The following is a 19465-nucleotide window of genomic DNA, read 5'->3' on the forward strand; positions in this document are numbered from 1 at the left end:
TTACTCAAAGTAATCTTGCAGCATTATCCATACAATTATCTCCCCATACAACACTAATTTTATTAAGAATACAACTCAAATGAGTTAGATTGGGTTTGTCACCACCCTGATACCATCCTAAATTAGTATAACACCCAATCCCAACCTGAATCCAATCCAACCACTGGCTCAAATTGCTTAACCTAAACCCTAACTTATTTTTCCTAGATCCAATCCAACCACTAGCTCAAATTGCTTAACCGAAACCCTAACTCATTTTTTCTAGTTCCAATTAGGTTTGAATATTAAATTGGGTTCACATTGTCCAAATCTTAAATCCAAATAAAGTGTAAAAAAAAAAAAAAAAAAAAAAAAAAAATCCTTATCCAAATTCATTCAAACACCATATTGGATTTGGATAGGCTAGGCTCTCCGGAAGCTGCCATGTTGAACCCTGGTTGGCACTACTAATATATTTTTCTTTGCTTGTAAAAGGGGAAAAAGTAATAGAGCCCCATGAAAAACAAGAAGAGAACCAGGAGTGTACCATAACTAAAGCTCCCTAGGTCTTGAAGCGATGGTGATATAGCCCAACGAAGCCTCTTATTTTCCATAGGCTTCACCGCAGCATTCCAAGAAATGCTTTGGTGTGATTGATCCGATCAAGCTTCAACTTTTATTCCCACTCTACTGCTCTGTTATAGAACAAACATTTTCCTCTTTCCCAATGTTTATAATTTTACATACAAAGCCTAATTGATTAATCGAATTTACTATCTTCAAAATGTATTAACCTCTATGAATTCCAATATCATATTTCTAACCAAGTATGAATATGTATCATAAACTTTATGATTATGTTTACACACTGGGTCATCCCAGAAAGATATTAAAAAAATTTCCTGTCTTTACATGACTCGAGACAACCTAAGTTGCTCAGGCCTTAACCTTTCACATTTAGCCCTGGTATTTGGATTTAAAATATTTGCAGGTAGCAAAAATCAATGACAAACCAATGTAATAACAGATCTTCAGCCGCAGGCAATGTGCACCAAAATAACCAACTACAAAAAGTTCTAAACTAGAAGAAGCTTACTTTCAATAGTAGCTATCCAGTCACAGATAATGTAATTTACTTCTTCTGGCAGCTCATCATGGGGGCAGTGTCCTGCAATATCAAGAACAGAAAAATAAATTAAACTTGCATATTAATTTGCATGAAACACCAACCAAAGGGACAGTTTCTGAGGATAAAGCATTATAGTAACCTGCACTCAATTCCTTGATCACGATTCCAGCAAAATGCTCTCTAAGCATAGCCAATTTTGACTCTGAGTCGGATATAGGATCTTTCACTCCCTGAATGTAAATAAGATCAATACCAATATAGCGTTATTGACTAAAAGCAAAAGCAATAATTATGGAGAGCAAGGAACTTGATTTTTGCATGATGGGCTTTACCTGTATGAATAGAACCTTTTCATTGAATCCTTTTAAGAGATAATTAAGAGGAATTGAGAGATTGAAACTGAAAATACTTTCCAGAACCACAAGCACACCAGGGTCATATGACTTCAATGTTTGTTAAGGTGATGAATTTATTAAACTACAAATGTTTTCCAGGAGATTGAAAGAGAGTTGATATTGATCAATAGGCATAGCAAAACAGATAAATATATATATATATATATATATTTGCATAATGACAAGGATACTGATCGTAGCATTTCATTAAGAAGCCAATCATCAGCTCTTGCCATTTTCTGCAAAGCAAACTCTAATGAGATCAGTATTACACAATGTCAAGAAGCAAGGAACATGGCAGATAGGAAGCATGCTTACAGCAGGGTAGCAGTTTTTTACTATGCTTGGGAGTCTTGATCTCAAGAAGGGCAAAAGGAGTCTTGCACCCAACCATGCAGCTCCTGAAGTTCTCCTTTCCTGAAATGTGTTTTCAGTTACTAGCTTCTAGATTGATGCAAAAAGTGCAAGAAAATTCAACAGAGGCTAAAGAGGACTTTCAATGAATGAAATTTCTGGCCCCAATGTGCTCTTTAACATTTCAATATTTTTTTTTTTTGATAAGTAAGAGAAGTATTGTATTATGGGGATGCGCTAAAATAGCGACTTAAAATGTACAGTAAAGAGAAGTAAATACACACCCAAGAGAAATAAAAAACTGTCCACAAAGATGTACAAAAAACAACCCCTCCCTTAATGGGAACCCACCCAATCTAAAAATTCCAAAAAGGTCGATGGACCATCTTTTATAAACAGTTTAGTCTCCAACCAAAGTGAGTTAAGAAAAGAAGTTTTGAGCTCTTTAACATTTCATCTGAATATTAAACTTAAGACAGGCAGCTAAGCACTTCTTGAGTGAGTAGGATTTTAAGTGGTTCAGAGAACTCACTACCCTTGTGTCTAGAGTAGAAGAATGTCAGTATCAGGTAATAGAATCTTTGTTTTTATGCACATCCCATCATCTCATACTGTGCATTCGATAAGAACAAAAACCATCTCACGTTAATATACACTTCAACCAGCATCACTTAAACTCCCTTTGTCCTTATTTTGTTTTCCATAACATAAAACAGACTGAAATATTTTCAGGTTGGTCCTTTCACCTGGCCACCACCCACAGGGGACAAGGCCTTTTAATTGTGAAATATAAACATGAGAAGGAAGGTATTTCACTTTATAGTCATTTACCTTATCATTAGACTTAATGTTAAGCTCATTACAATTTACAACCTTTCAGATTGTCAGAAATGCCATGGAAGACAAAAGGCAAGTGATCAGCTTGAAAAGTGGAAGATGTAACTTTTGGTTTTAATTACTTCAGAACATATTGTCTCTCATATCTAATATTGTGTTTTAAGAATATACAATATGAACAACTTTTGGATGATATTCTTATGTTTAGATGGGAAAAATAAGAAACTACAAATGCATCAGCAGAAAGAAAAAAGTAAAAGTAAAAGAAAAAGGAAATGTGAATACTAAGCCTGTTAAGGAACTGAGAAGTGCATGGTTTACTCACAAGAGCAGGATGAACCATATTTGCAGTTTATAGAGACAAAACAACATGGAATGTGCATGGTTGTGTTAGTTTGTGCCAATATGTAGCACTTCACAAAATAAATTGTCTTACTTTAGAAGATGGCACAGAAGAATATCCAGGAATAATATTGCCAGCACTGTTGATAAGGATGACAGACTTGGCCAAAGCAGGCCAAAGACCCGCAACAATAGAAATAAAGTAGCCTGGGGAGAAGGAATAAAACCAGTTAGGTAACTAACGGAGACTAATAACTTAAGCAGATAAAATAATTAGTCATGACCACTCAATTTGAGAGGTTATAATTGTAAACAATTGCAAGTTTTTTTCTTTTTTTTTTTGATAGGTAATTAATAGTAAACAATTGTAAGTTGGTTATATTACATACCACCAATCGAGTTCCCAACAAGATGTACTGGTTCACCCACAACCTGAATGATGAAATCTCTCAGCAGTTCAGCCCACATGAGTTCAGAGTAAAAAACATTTGGCTTTTCTGATTTGCCAAACCCTAAAAGAGTAATGGCCCAAACTCGCTTTCCGCTGTCAGCTACAGGATGTATATTGTCTCGGTAGTGCTCAAAGAAAGCACCAAAACCATGCACAAGAAGAACAGCAGGACCTTCATGACCAACAACTGTATACTGAAAAATGAATAGTTTATTAATGGAAGGTAAGACTACAGAAATACACACAACTTAAGCTTGATAAAGTATGCCTCCATGATTAAAAAACATCGGGTCTCCTTGAACAACAAGATATATCATAATGCATTACAACAGGTATAATTTTCAACCAAGTGAATATAAATATGCAAGCATCCCTACAAAATTTTCATCTTCCAGGAAGTTGCCCCACACTGAATGAAGGATATGCAGGTTCTGTTACTCAAAACTATTTCAAAAAGAGCCTCAAGAGCTTCTTTAATATTCATTTTATAAAGATAATATTTCTCTGTTCATTTTATTTGTTTAGTAGAAAAGTTTTTGTTACTATTGACGGAAAATCTTCTGAATGTATAAATATTTTTCAGTCAAAGCAACCAGATTGCTCAAAATGCAAAGGAAAAAAAGCATTAGTTGTTATTCAGCTGTTTTAGAAATCCATATGGTGAAGTATACACTTAGGAAACAGCCAGCCAGTACAGCAAAATAACTCCAAGTAGGTTTCAGTTTTTGGCAATTTAAGCAACGATTTCTGAAATTACCAAAAAAAAAATGAAAAAGCATTTAATGAAGATTGCTGAACTGCCATGCTCTATAATCCTAATTAGAGGTGAAAAAGGATCTGATCTGAAGATCCAAAACACTACATGGGCCCATCCCAAAAATCAGCCCATAGATGGCCCACACCTTGCTAGGGCAGGGCCTGGGCCCCTGTTTTGTGGGAAGTGGGCTGGCCCAAGCCTAAGCCATCCAAGCTTGCGCTTAGTCTGGGCCAGCTGGCTTTCCACCATAGTCCTACCCAAGAATGCTACAAAGAATAATAGTTCATGCTTATTATTGGCAGGCCAGATTTCCCACCAAGACAGTAGCATAATTTATTGATATTTGGCATCCAACAAATGCAAAAATTTATGCCAAAAGAAAAAGGAAGAATAAAAATGTCCTCTATCCATAGTTTTATATTGGAGTTGACTAAAACATGTTTGGTTTAGAAACATGTATATGGTATTAGAACAGAGAATAGGAGAACCTTCATACCATACATATCCTGACAACTATGATTAGGACCAAGGAAATTGTATTAGCACAGAGCACAGAACCTCTATGCCATACTTAATATCCTTGTATATCCTTGTTTTTTCTCTTTTTAAGTTGCACAGGCACACATTAATTAAAGACAATACATACAGATAACCATGTTAGATTGTACAATCATTTGTTGGTAAATATTTCATATTTTGGAACAATTTCCAAAATGAATTATTAGTCAATGCATTTGAAAGCCAAAATGTCCCTTTTTAACATGAAATTAGGTGCATAGAAATATGTATTACCTACAACACATAATTCTCCCAGCTGATATGATCATGAATTTCAATTTTAAGCTAGCAAATAGGGATATTGATGGTATGCCAGTTTTTACAAACACATAATTTTGGATTTACGTAGGTTTATTACTCATTATGCACTATTTTGAAAGTAGGCTTTTAATATATTTCCTCCATTTTTCGATCAAAAATAAATATGCACTATTGACAATTGGTAATGAATTATGTACAAATTCATATATGAATAACATAATTGTTATTGAATCTTCATCAATAATAATCTAGAAAAAAGGACAAAAAGTCTCAGAAATGGACAAAAAAAGGGGACAAAAAATCTTAGAAATTTTGCTTAATAACAAAAAATGTAGTAAATTGAAAACAAACCATGCAAATGTTGATAATCTCCATATTGAGCAAACAAATGCCAAAAGATTAAAAAATAAAATGAAAGGGCCCGTTCAGCCATATTTTTTTATGCTTGTTTTTAAGTTTAAAAAAAAATAAAAAATAAACAAAAGCTTTTCAATATTTTATAAAAATAAAGGTGTTTGGTACATAGTTGTTAAATACATTTTTCAAAAAATAAAATTAAAAACAAAAAACTTGTTTAAATAAGTTGTTTTTAAAAATAAATTTTTTATTTTGATTTTATAAAAACCTTGTAAATTCAATTTATATAATATTATAAAATTTAATTCAAGCTTTATTAAAAATAAAAATAATTTTGTAATTAAAAAAAAAAAAGCAGTTTTTAGTAAAATATGAATAGTAATATTATAATAAAACCATAAATTATAATTTTTTATAAAAAAATATACTATTTTAGCATATGTTATAAAAATATGGATATTAACATCTTCATAAAAGCATAATTGATTCTTTTATTAAGAATGAATAATAATAATTGTTCACAATATTTTTGCTTAAAATGAATATAAAAACAAATAAAGTTTTAATTTTTTTAATATTTTGATATGCTTGATTTAATCCACAATTAATTGGATTAATTTTTTGACTTCAAAATTATTTTTAAAAATTATTAAACTCATTAATAAATAATACAAAGTGTCACATGATTCGAAGTTCATTTCTCTAATGAGAAAATTAATAAAAATATAATTATGTGCAAAAAAGAATAATAGTCATTATAGGCCAATTTCATCCATAAATTTCAAATATTAATATTAATTAGGTTACCATTTGAGTTTCAAATTATTTTTAAAATTATTAAACTCATTGAATCCAATGCATTAAGTCTTACTTGATTTGGAGTTTATTTGTCAAGTGAAAAAAAAATTAGAAAAATATGGTTCTATATAGAAAACAAATAATTGAGTCACTCTAAACCAATTTTTGTTCATAAATTTCTAGCATTAATGGGATCACTATTTGAGTTTTTTAAGGTTTTTTTTTTTTTTTTTTTTTTCAAGTAAAGGAGAAAAATTATATTGAAAAAGCCGCCAAAATAACGGCTTAAAGATTACAAAGAAGAAACGCCCCTTGCGCCCAAGCTGGTTGCCAAGAACGGAGGTGCAACCCGAACCCCACTTTCAACGAGTTCCCACCCAATCAATAAAATCTACTAAAGTCGAAGGACCATCTTTTATGAACAATTTTGTCTTCGACCAAAGGAAATATACAAACAAACTCTTTTAAGTCTTTGGATTGACAACACTTCTTCCTTAAAGGAAATTTTGTTCCTTGTCTTCCAAACTTCCTTTCTCTTTTTTCCCACAAAAGACCCCTCCCAACCCAAAAGTGTTGCCTTAATTGTGGCTGGCAGCACCCACTAAAGCTCAAAAAGAGAGAAAAGCAATGCCCAAAGAGTCCTTGCCTTGGCACAATGAAGAAGAATGTGATCTATTGATTCTTCGTGCCTTTGGCAAAGGTAGCATCTTTTCGTTAGAGGCCATCCTCTCTTATGAAGTTGGTCCAAAGTAAGAGCTTTTCCCCACGATGCTTCCCACCCAAAAAAAAAAACCCACTCTAGGCTGCATGCAAACTTTCCAAATGACCGTCAAAGGGAAAGAGACTGGAGGGCTTGAAATTAATGCTTTGTAGAGAGACTTAACAAAAAACTTCCTACATTTAGTCTCTCTCCAAGGCACCCTATCTTCCACTTCCTGCTGAACTCTCTTCCCATTAAGGCCCAAAAAAAACTTGTGCACCTCATCTAACTCGCAATCATTAAACGGTCTAGAGAAGTGCGGACTCCAACTTCCCCCCTCCCTCGATGGAACACTACACATCTTTGACTGAAGCATCCTAGAAGACAGCTAAAGCAAATAAAGTGGGAAAAGAAACACAAAGAGGTGAATCCCCACACCATCTATCTTTCTAGAATTTCACCCTTTGTCCATTCCCCACCACAAAAGAGAGTCTACTGCTTACAACAATCCACTCTCTCCTAATTGCTTTCCACAACCCCAACTTGATTTCAAAAAGCCCTTCTCTCATTAACAAATCTCCAACTCCATTTACACAAAAGCGCCTTCTTGAGGGTAGAAAGGCACTTTACCCCCAACCCCCCTTTGCTTTTATCTAAGCAAACCAAGCCCCACCAAACAAGATAAGGTTTCTGCTCAAGGGCCCCGCCTCCCCATAAAAAATCCCTCTAAATCTGCTCTATCCTCAATTTGACCTTTCTGGGCAAAGAAAACACAGACATAAAATAAATGGGCATACTCGCCAAAGTGCTCCAAATCAAGGTGATCCTCCCTCCTTTCGAGATGTATTGGCTCTTCCACCTAGCCAATTTCTTCCACAATCTTTCCTCCACTCCATCCCAAACAGTCACAGATCTATGAGGCGCACCTAATGGTATGCCAAGTAAGTAGATGGAAGACTTCCAACTTTACACCCAAGTTCTACAGCTAAAGCCTCCGCATTTTCCACACCACCCACCAAGATTAGCTCACTTTTGTCCAAATTAATTCTCAACCCCGAAATGGCCTCAAACCACATTAGAACCCAACTTAAAAACATCATTCGATCCTTAGAAGTTCGACAAAAAACTAAAGTATCATCAGCAAATAGTAAGTGAGACACCTGAATCCCCTCACCACCTCTACCCCTTGCCTTGCAGGCTAACAAAAAACCCTCATTTACGTTGAGTAGAGCTTTCCCTCAAAATTTCACGTGAAAAGGAACTCGTTTGGCCATTGAACCGGCCGGCTAAAGTTGAACGACGCTTTCTCCTCTCTCACAGTCGCTGACACTCCCACCCTTCTGTAACTTTTCTCCTTCTTCACTTTTTATTTCTTTTATTCCTTTAAAAGGCCACCACACAATGCACTCACTTGTACCTATATATATATATATATATATATAGTTTTTCTTTTCTCAACATTTCATTTTCTTTTCTTAATTTATTTTTTCATTCCATTTCATTTTTTTTTAAAACACAAAATAAATTATCAAATACCATCCCAAAAATTATAATTTTCTTAAATTAAATTACTTAATAATAAATTTGAGAAAATTAAAATTTTTGGGATGGCGTTTAATAATTTATTTTGTGTGTTGTTTAAAAAAATGAAATGGAATGAAAAACTCAATTAAGAAAAGAAAATGAAATGAATTGAGAAAAGAAAAACTAAATACATATAATAATATATATGTATATATGGGTATAAGTGAGTGCACTGTGCTGGCCTTTTAAAGGAATAAAAGAAATAAAAAAAGAAGGAGAAAAGTTACAAAAGAGTGGGAGTGTCGGTGACTATGAGAGAGGAGAAAGTGTCGTCCACCTTTGGCTGGCCGATTCAATGGCCAAACGAGCTCCTTTTCGCGTAAAATTTTGAGGGAAAGCTCTACTCGACTTGAGGAACAATCCTACAAGGGCGGATTTCATTTTCAATAGTTGCATTGTTAGAAATAGGGTAGGGAGACTTAACCCTAAAATTGTTATTTGATGCTTTTTCCTTTAAAAAAATTTATAAATTTCATTGTTGGAAGGTAAATAGGTAATATTTATGATGTGAGAAAGTTTATTGGGTGATTTAGGAATTTTCCTTGGGATTTTTGTGTGATAATGGAAGTGTTTAATTGTGGAAATTAATTGTGTTTGATTGTTGGAATTATTGGAATTGTTGAGAAATAATGGAATGTTGGTGGAAATTATGTTTAATTGACATTTGAGTTATTAAGAATTTATTTGATTGTTTTTGGTAATTTAATTGTGGAGGAATAATTATATTTCATTATTAGAATTATTAGGGTTGTGGAAAATTATGGAATTTTGGTTATTAATTATGTTTAATTGATATTTGAATTATTGAAAATTTATTTGGTTGTTTTTGGTAATTTTATTGTGGAGAAAATAATTATATTTGATTATTGGATTATTGGGATTGTTGAAAAATTATGGAATTTTGGTATGAATTGTAATTTTAATGATATTTGGAATAGTGGGAATCTTATTTGATATTTATGATATTTGTGAATGAGGATAATTAAGCTCATTGCATTTCATTTGCATCATGGTTGTGTGAAGGAAAATGAAAAATGTGAAAAGTGCATGAAATGCAAAAAGAAAGAAAAATAAAATAGTAACGAAAAGTAAAGGCCCGTGTGAGGCGAATTAAGAAGGTAGTGAGATCCTTAGGGTGAAAAACCCAAAAATCTACCTCAGGAAGACCCCGAATGGGAAGTGTATTTGGATACGGACGCGTATCCTTCGGTGAAAACCCTAGAACGATAGTGCATTGTATGACTGTGTACCACATATTCACATTCATTTTATTTAATTGTGGAAAATTGTCGAATTGTATAATTATAGAAATTAAAATATTTAGGTTGATCAATTATGGTGGAATGTTTATTTTGTGTGCACTTGAACCTTAATAATCCCAATTAACCCCTTGGGTGTAAGGCACCCTATTGAGCAATGTGGAATGCTCACCTCTTCCTTTTCAAATCTTTTTAGATGCAAATGTAGCTCCTGATAATCAACAAATGGGACAAGGAGAGCATGAGGATGCCCCAGGAGATTTTGGAGCAACTTAGAGGATTTTATTATCTTTGGTTGTGTTGGGTTATTGGGAGATGTTGTAATAGACTTTTAAATTATGTAATCGTTTATCGACTATACTTGGAATTAAACTTGCTCTATTATAGACACTCTTTTTAGACTTTTGTTAGAAGTCTTATTGACATTAAATTGCTAGCTGTTCTGAAGTGGTTGTTGTAACTTTTTAAATTGGAATGTAAGTTGGAGGGAGCTCTAGTGTGATTTATGTTCAGGAAAAAAAAAAAAAAATATATATATATATATATATATTTGATAGATAAGCACTGAATATATTAAAAAGAGGCCAAAAAGCCGCAAAGTATATAGGGAGTATACAAACCAGCTAAGCCTCACAACCAAAAATAAAGCAAAATACCCCACCAACCCTTAGCTGGAGGCTAACCACGAATTCTCTCCACTATACAATCTAGCCCAACACCATAAATTACGAACAAAAGAATTTTTTAATTTCTGAATTGCTATCACTCCCCCCCTAAATGCTAGTCTATTTCTTTCCTTCCACAGCGTCCAAAAAATGTACAACGGGATAGATTTCCATATCTTTTTCCTTTTTTTTCCCTACAAAAAGGCCCCTCCAACTCAATAAGACCTCCTTTACAGTTTCTGGAAAGACCCACTTAACACTAAACAAAGCAAATACCATATCCTACAGGACTTTTGCCACTATACAGTGTATGAGAATGTGATTTACAGATTCCTCTTCACAGCCACACAAGAAACAACAATTCGGGAGTTGTCACCCTCTTTTCTGGAGCCTATCTAACATAAGCACCTTCCCCCAAGTGGCCTCCCAAGCAAAAAACAATATTTTAGTTGGAACTTTATCCACCCAAATGTTACTTTTCGGAAAGCTGTTGACAACGGTATTAACCACCAAATTATATGCTTCCTTGACTTTAAACTGTCCATTTCTTCCTCCTTTCCAATAGACTGAATCTTCCTCTAAAGTAGGTTTATAGCCCCTCAAGACATTAAGCAAGTTACCTACCATATCCAATTCTCAATTATTGAAATCCCTCATAAACCTTAAATTCCAACCTCCTTGACCGACATTCTGATCCCACATTTCTTCTACCGTGACGTTTCTATGAGCAGCCATGCCATATAGGAGAGGGAACCTTTGGGACAACACTGTACAATCGCACCAAAGATCAGTACAAAATCTGATTTTGGTGCCATTTCCAACGGTAAACGCCATATTTTCCCAGCACCAGTCTTTTTCCTTCAAAATCTCCTTCCAAACGTCCCATTAACCTTTTTGGTCCTCCAACCAAAACCCTCTTGCCCATATTTCGCCAAAAGCACTTGCTTCCACAGATTTTCCTTTTCACAAGCAAATTTCCATATCCATTTACCCAACAAAGTTTTGTTCAACGGGACTAACTTCCTTAAGCCAAGCCCCCCCTTTTCCTTCTCCGTACAAACAACCCCCCAATTAACTAAGTGCACTTTTCTCTCCAAATTTCCTCCTCCCCAAAGGAAATCTCTTTGCAATTTTTCTAACCTCCGCTCAACTAACTTGGGCATACAGAAAAGGGACATTTGATACAAAGGCATACCAGCCATCGTGCTCTTTATGAGAATGAGTCTCCCGCCTTTGGAAATATATTGGCGTTTCCAAAGCGCAAGTCTTCTCCTCACCCTCTCTTCCACCCCATCCCACACGGAAGTAGCCTTATTAGGAGCCCCCAAGGGCAGCCCCAAATACACAAAAAGCATAGAACCCACCCTGCAGCCCAGCTCTGCTGCCATCTCCTCCACCTCACCAACTGGGATTATTTCACTTTTATCCAAATTGATCCTTAACCCTGACGCAGCTTCAAACCAAAACAAAATCCAACTCAAATGAGTTAAATGCTCTTTCCTAGCCTCACAGAAGACAATTGTATCATCAGCAAATAACAGATGGGATATATGCACCGGTTGTCTTCTACCTCCTCGGATCCTACACCCTGATAGAAATCCCCCTTCTACAGCCCTCCTAATGAGAGCACTCAAAACTTCCATTCCCATAACAAAGAGGTAAGGAGAAAGAGGATCTCCTTGCCGCAACCCCTTAGAACTTGGGAAGAAACCAGCCAGCACTCCATTCACCAAAACCGAAAACTTGGCTGTGGAAATGCAACTCCACATCCAACCCAACCACTTTGAACCGAACCCCATTTTTTTCATGACCTTCAACAAAAACTGCCAATTTATACTGTCGTAATCTTTCTCAATATCCAATTTACAGATGAGGCCTTTCTCTTCCCTTTTCTGCCAAGAATCAATCACCTCATTTGCAATTAAAGAGGCATCAAGGATCTGCCTACCCATCACAAAGGCATTCTGATCTGAAGAGACCACTTTCCCTACCACTTTCTTGAGTCCATTGGCCAACACCTTAGCCAATAGTTTGTACAGGCCCTCCCCAGAAGACTGATTGGTCTAAAATCCCCAAGATCCTCAGCCCCCCCTTTCTTAGGTAACAATACCAAAAACGTATTGTTAAGACTCTTAATGAAGGCACTTTGCTCATGGAACTCCTTAAACAGCTCCAAGACCTCCTCTTTTACAAAAACCCAGCAGCTTTGCCAAAATGCCACAGTAAATCCGTTCGGTCCTAGGGCTTTGTCCCCATTCATCTCCATCAAGGCACTGTGAATTTCATCCTCAGAGAAAGGCTGCTCCAAATACTCCGCTTCTTGCTGACTAATTTGCTCTAACTGCACCCTTTCTATATCCGCCTTCCAATTTGAATTTTCTATGAGTAAATGTTGGTAAGCATTAGCTAACCCTTCTCTCACTTCCTTCTCCTCGGACAGCCACACCCCGTTTATCTTAATTCTGTCCATATGATTATTTCTACGATGAGCAGTCGTCATTCGATGAAAATAGCCCGTGTTTCTGTCCCCTTCCCTTAACCATAACTCCCTTGAATGCTGCCTCCAATGTGTTTCTTCCAAAGAAGCCCACTTAGCATAACTCTCCTTAGCTTCCTTTTTTGAAGTTGTTCCCTCCTCTGATAATCTTCTCTCACTTTCCACCAGGTCCCAATGATCCACTAGTTGGAGAGCAACAGCTTTATTGTATTCTAATCTCCCAAACACTTCCCTATTCCACACTTTAAGCTTTTGTTTAATCTCTTTCAATTTTGTAGCCAATCTATAACTAGCAGTGCCTCTGACCTCTATTCTTTGTCACCAGCTATGAATGAGATCTTTAAACCCCTCAACTTTAAGCCACATATTTTATAATCTGAAGGGAGAGGGACCTCTTCTTATAACACCACCCTCTAGCATCACAAGAAAGTGATCAGAAACAGGCCTAGGCAGCCTATTTTGAAGAACACTACTGAATTGATCTAGCCAACTAAGAATAACAAAAAATTTGTCCAGCCTAGCCCAGGACTGATTATTAGGCCCCCCACTCTAAGTATACAATCCCTCTTGCAATGGAAGATCAACAAGACCTAAATCATCTATAATCTGAGCAAATCTCCTCATCGCTGCAAACAGAGCTTTGAGACTATGGTCTTTTGGTTTTCACTTTGCTTGGTGTGTTTTATATATATATATATATTCAGAGCATTTTGATTGACTGTCATCGTGAATTAGGAGGAACCCTTAGGGTCAAACCTTTGACCTAGGGTCATGGGCCAAATTTTGGGTCACCCTAAATCTGGGTCGTGACAGCGTGGTATCAGAGCTAAGGTTGAAATAATACCGTTGACTTGTGGTTATGGGTCAAATTCTAGGTCGCCCTGAATTTTGGTCGTGACAAGTCAGTCGATAAATAAGGAGTACAAATCAACCCATTATCTAGTTTCTCCTTGATAAAATGTCTATCAATTTCTATATGTTTCGTTCGATCGTGTTGCACTGGATTATGTGCAATACTGATTGTAGATTTATTGTTGTAGCAGATGTTACTTTCAACGAGAGTGGGTCCTATTTTCCCACTCCTTATCTTGAGGGGGAAAACTCCATCAAGGAAGACAAGGATCAAGATTCCTATCTCATTGATCCCTTTCTCATTGACCCTCCTCCAGTCTTTGGTCCAATGACTAATCCATTATTCGTACCCTATTGCTCTAATACCATGTAGAAGAGAGATGGAAGGAATACAAGGTAAAAAATTCTTTTCCTTAATCTTTTGTCTGTACAAAGACTCGCATATATGTACACAAAAAATCCTAGCACCTAAATTAGGAACTTTCCTAACTCAATTACAACAAATCCCTTTGATCACAGGATTGCCTAATTCTCTCTACAAAAACACAACTTCCCTAATTCCATTCTTCCACAATAACTTTGGAGAATAAGTAACTATCATGTGCCTCAAACCACATTTTTGTAATGCTCTTTCCAAAGGATAGGCATTACAAATTTAATGTTAGTTTGAAGGTGGCAACACTATTCATGCTGGGATACCAAGAATCCAGGAAGAAATGAGTTATCAAATTTGTGAGTCAGTTTTCAGCTACACACCTGAATTAGATAGCCATTCCATCTCCATATTCGAATAGAAAATGGTCCTTCATCACTGATTTGACTTTTAAGAGCCATAAGCCAGTACCACTGCAAAATAACCAATTGAATTGTTAGCAGAATGATACCATGAAAACGTTGTAAGAATCATATTTTTTGAAAAGGGGGAAAAATAGAGAGACCTTTTGCAGTAGGTCACTCAAAGAATCACACCCAATCAATCAAAATCACATTTATGCTCTGATGGCATAAGGCTGTCAATTGTAAAAATCAATTATACCTCCATTGTGCATACAGCATCAGCTGCTGCCGCAATAGTGGCCGCTGAATATCCGAAAGGAGATAGAAATCCAGCATTTCTTTCTTTCTCATATTTGATAGCTTCATGGTAAACTCTCCTTCTTGATATGATGCCAAGAAAAAGGGCAGAGCCAAAGAGAATGCCAAATGAAGCTCCATCCCGACTTTCAGCATTGCGTAACTTTTCATGTACCCTGCAACAGATCAAGTTAAACAGGATTAATGCATGTGCCATACAATAATCTCTAAGTGGTATCATTTGATTTTGAAATACAATTTTTTCAGCAAACATAGCATGGAAGATACAAATCAAATGTGTATATCCCTTGAAAGACCATAGTTTACCAGTTCTAGCTCAGACCTAAAAATATGGAGCTGTGCAGCTACCATTGTGATGATCCATGAACTTTTCCAAACCTAGATTAAATGCATGCCTTTCAAATAACAAATTTTTATCAGAAGGACAGAACTCAGAACGCGCAATTTGTAGGAAACAATTCTTTTACTCTTTGGAAAAGATACAATAAACAACAATAACAACAACAACAACAACAACAACAACAAAAAAAAAAAAAAGAAAGAAAACAGCTTTGTGTGAATAAGAACTTTATTTATTTATTTATTTATTGTTGGTAGGCACCTTCACGTGTGTGAAAGCAAACAGGGTTAAATTCTGAAGTCCAAAATTTAAACATGAAAAAAGAACTAGATAAATGAGTCCATTTCCAAAACAGAAAAGGCATAAATTTGCCATAACCAAGATGCAAACCCACTTTTCAACGCATCTTTATGCTATGGATCATCTAATTCATCAGTAAGAAAGCTGATTTAAAGATTTTTCCATAATTGAAACAGTAGTCTTGATTTCATTCAAGAGGAATCAGCTCTTGGAGCAAAAGTAAACAAGAGTTGGCCATGAATGGTCATGGCATAACTTCAAGTTAAAGATAAGAATGTCAAGAAAAGAAAAGGCAAAAACAATCAAATTCAAACTCCAAACATCTTTAAAAGAAATCTAGACAGATTTACAAATCACCACATACTCCTGCCAGTCATCTCGGCCAGTTCCCTCCAAATATCTCAAATATGCAGCTAATGCATTCAATACAGCATTTGTCCCACCTCCCACTAAATTCCCTTTGCTTGTGACAAAAACAGATTTTTGCAATCTCTTTCTCTGGGTTTGTTCATGATTTAAATTGATCTGGTTGCTTCCTCTTGACTTCAATGATTCCATTCCTCCAATCAGAGTATTTGGGGGCTCAACCTGATCTATCTGATCATTCAGCAACATTTTTTCAGCTATGGTCTCCTTAATTGAAGTCCAATCCTCTTTTGATTTGCTTGGATTTCCATTCACAAATTGTTTTAAATCAGCAAGCGAGGGTAGAGGACCTGATACATGGTGCACTAATTACCTTCACTAGAGATAATAACAAAAGTGCAATAATTACTTTCGCTAGAGATAATAACAAAACTGTATAACAGAAACTTTTGAGAATCTAAACTGTATAACAAAACTGTAATTACTTTTGAGAATCTAAGACTTATATCTAGGGGGGAACACAAGGAATGTTTTAAAGACCAAGTGAACTTACCCCAGTCCAATCCAATTTCTACAGAAGGTAATCTTGGGGGCCCAAGAGGTGAGGTTATAGGCAGTTGAAGCTTCTTGAAGTCATGGTATAATGGAGGCAGGTACTTCAAGTCCTAATGACACAAATAAACATGAATCAGCTAAATATCCAAGCAATTTGATTACATGAATTCAGTTACATGGATAAAACTGATTACCTTAATATCATAAAATGGAGTGTGCCACATGACAACCTCTGGGCTCCTCTCTAGAAGTGGGGCTGTTGCTAAAGTCTCTTGCACAGTATCTATCATCTTTCTCAGCTCGTGCTCTACCTCCTCTTCAGCAAATATGGTGGTAGCCTTCACCTGTTGCAATCCTCGGTGATGAATTCAACAAAATGAACTGATGAGTGCTTGAAGTTCTCCTCATGTCTGGACCATTAAATATCATAGTAAGCAAACCTAATGCGTGACAACCTCTTTTGCAATTTCTCGTATGGTTTTTTCTGCACTCCCGAACCTGATCATCAAATTAGACCCCTGATCCTTCAGTGACTCTCTCAAGTCTTCCATGGCAACAAGAACCAGTTCCAGCATTTCATCAGAAAAACCTGCAGAAATTATTAGAAGAATCAGCATGCTTGAATTCACATACTTGCATGGTATTAAGTTATACATCCTACACGCACATGATAACAAAAATGTCAGTGCCTTTACTCCAATCTATTAGCAATTTTCCAGCCATTTCAATTACATCACATTTTGTTTCAGGATTATTCGAATTAGGCAACACTAGCCTGCCTAATCTGGTAACAAATGTGTGCCTCCAAGGTGTTTTTTTTATAGGTAAACTTTGTTAACAATATACTTCTATATGACTTATGATTCATTTATCCAAATTTCCTGAATTTTCAGCCAAAACATCATAATTCTGCAATTAAGAAAAGAGAAGCATTTGAGTGAATTTAACAGTTTCTGCAGGGGAAAAAAAGCCATATTCTAAGATCCTAAAGATCAACGAGATTACCAAAACCCTTCCATTTTTTCCTATTGGGTTGAGAACAAGGTATTTAATCTTTGCATTCATGCTTGAATTAAGACCTTGATCAGAACTTACCAAACTGTATTTAAGTTGCCATATTATGAAAGCTATTATAGCAGATACCAGCAGCAACTGCATTCATAGTACTGGCATAAGTGATCAGCTTGTGGTATCCTGGTCGCTAAGGTGCCTTTTGGGTGCTTTTTTCTCGTCATTTTTTTACAGTTTTATTTGCCTTGTTTTTATTTTCTGTTCCCTTTTTTCCTGTTGGATGTAGATTGTACACACTAGCATTAATTTCATCTTTTTGGCATCCTTTAATACATATCTACTGCTTTCTTGCAGACAAATAAATAAATAAATAATCCTTTACAAAATTCTTTAAAATGTGAAACTTTGGAATTCAAAACATATTCAATAGAAAATAAAGCTATCTCAATGTTAAAAATCCATCTCATCTCCACCCTGAGTTTGGGAGCTGGGAAGCATGTCCTAGCTCTAGCAGCAAGGCACATACTCCTCTAATAGGAGGTGAAGGCATAAAAGCAAGAGATTTGTTTAACAAAATTGTAAGCTGGAAGCTGCTGATTCATGTCTTACCACATTTCTTTCTACCAACCAAAAATAAGGACTTAAATATATGAAACTTTGGGGTATGGACTTAACTGATAAAATTATGGAAATGGGTACCATTTTCTGCTTTTGAAAACAGAGAAACTAAAGCAACACTAAAAACATGTCTGATACGTGTTCCCAGAAACAGGTGGCTGAAACATGTTCCTGAAATCAGGTCGTCTTAGGAAATTCTAAAATACTTAGTTTCATGTTCGCTGTTTTCATTTTTGAAAACAAAAACCTTCATAGAAAAATCATGTTCATTCTTTTATTCCAATCCCAATCACAAGCTACTCTAAAATGATAGCTAAACAGAAAAGGCTGAGACTATCAACGAATCATTCAGTGAAACAATCCTTATAGAGAGGACAATCGTGAATAGTTTCATCGTTTCTCCCATAATCTAAAATCTTGTAATGAAGGTGATAATCATGCTGGTTGATTAAAAATGCCACTCAAATTGTGATTGACTACTCTAGTTTGAAGCATTGTCTAAGAAATTAATAACAGTCCACAGTAGGTATGTTTACGTTCCTAGCCTGTCATTTTTTCTCAGCAACCAAACAGATTGAAAAGCAAAGACAACTCACGAGAAAGAATCCGCCGATCGAAGACGTAGAGAGGAATGACCGTCCGGTGCCGAGACGCCGCCGCCACGAGTCCGGGATGATCATCGATACGGAGGTCGTGCTTGAACCACAGAACAGCTACGCTGTCGTCTACCGCACTCGATTCCGCTCCCTTGCTTGCTGCCAATGGAAACCGTGACCGAGGTCTGCCAAAAGAGAGGGTGTTTGGAGAGAAGGAAAAGGAGAGAAAGCGAGGGAAAGTTAGAAGCGACATGAAAGCTAGGGTTTGAATGGATCGTGATGTCCATTCAAGCATCGATATCTAAGGCCTCAAATCGAGTGCTTAGGGTTTCACATTGTGTGGAGAGGAGAAGAATGACCCACGATTGTGGTTGTGCTTCACTGGTTGAGACTGGCTTTCCAGCAGAAGGGCAGTGCTATCTTGCGCACTGTGCGTACCGGAAATTCCGATGGTGAAGTTTTGTCGCGGGCCATAGACCCAGTAAGGATGGCAACCGACGGTTCGCACCATTCGGCCCACCCGGTATGTATAAAGTACAAACCGGTTCTGTCCCATAAAAATTATGGACGGAGCAGGCGGGTGAAGACAATTCGTCATATACTCATATCCACCTCCTACCCATTTTATTCTTCTAAGTTTTTAGATTTTTTATTCATATAAATATATTTTATAAATAAATGTTACAAATTTTTAAAGCTTATTTAAAAAAAAAATCATATTTTTAAATTTATGTTTCAAGAAAATAAAAATAATTAATTAATTAATCAAACTGTTTTTAAATTTAATACATACAAGAGGATGAGAATAC

General features: G+C 35.9%; 1 protein-coding gene across 1 annotated transcript; it reads right to left on the reverse strand.

Annotated features, from left to right (window-relative positions):
* Nucleotides 1-768: 768 nt before the first annotated feature.
* Nucleotides 769-19133, reverse strand: LOC117933846. The gene is made up of 14 exons (XM_034855405.1): nt 18657-19133; nt 16887-17020; nt 16626-16775; nt 16430-16541; nt 15875-16226; nt 14812-15025; nt 14532-14621; nt 3426-3681; nt 3131-3243; nt 1822-1920; nt 1695-1742; nt 1441-1551; nt 1248-1338; nt 769-1147 (listed from the first exon to the last, which is right to left on the reverse strand). Exons 1-14 carry the CDS (start codon nt 18949-18951, stop codon nt 1056-1058), a joined length of 2157 nt encoding a protein of 718 aa, XP_034711296.1. The 5' UTR covers nt 18952-19133; the 3' UTR covers nt 769-1055.
* Between the last annotated feature and the right edge of the window lie 332 nt (nt 19134-19465).

Source organism: Vitis riparia, chromosome 16 (assembly GCF_004353265.1).
Source record: "Vitis riparia cultivar Riparia Gloire de Montpellier isolate 1030 chromosome 16, EGFV_Vit.rip_1.0, whole genome shotgun sequence".
Taxonomy (NCBI): Eukaryota; Viridiplantae; Streptophyta; class Magnoliopsida; order Vitales; family Vitaceae; genus Vitis; species Vitis riparia.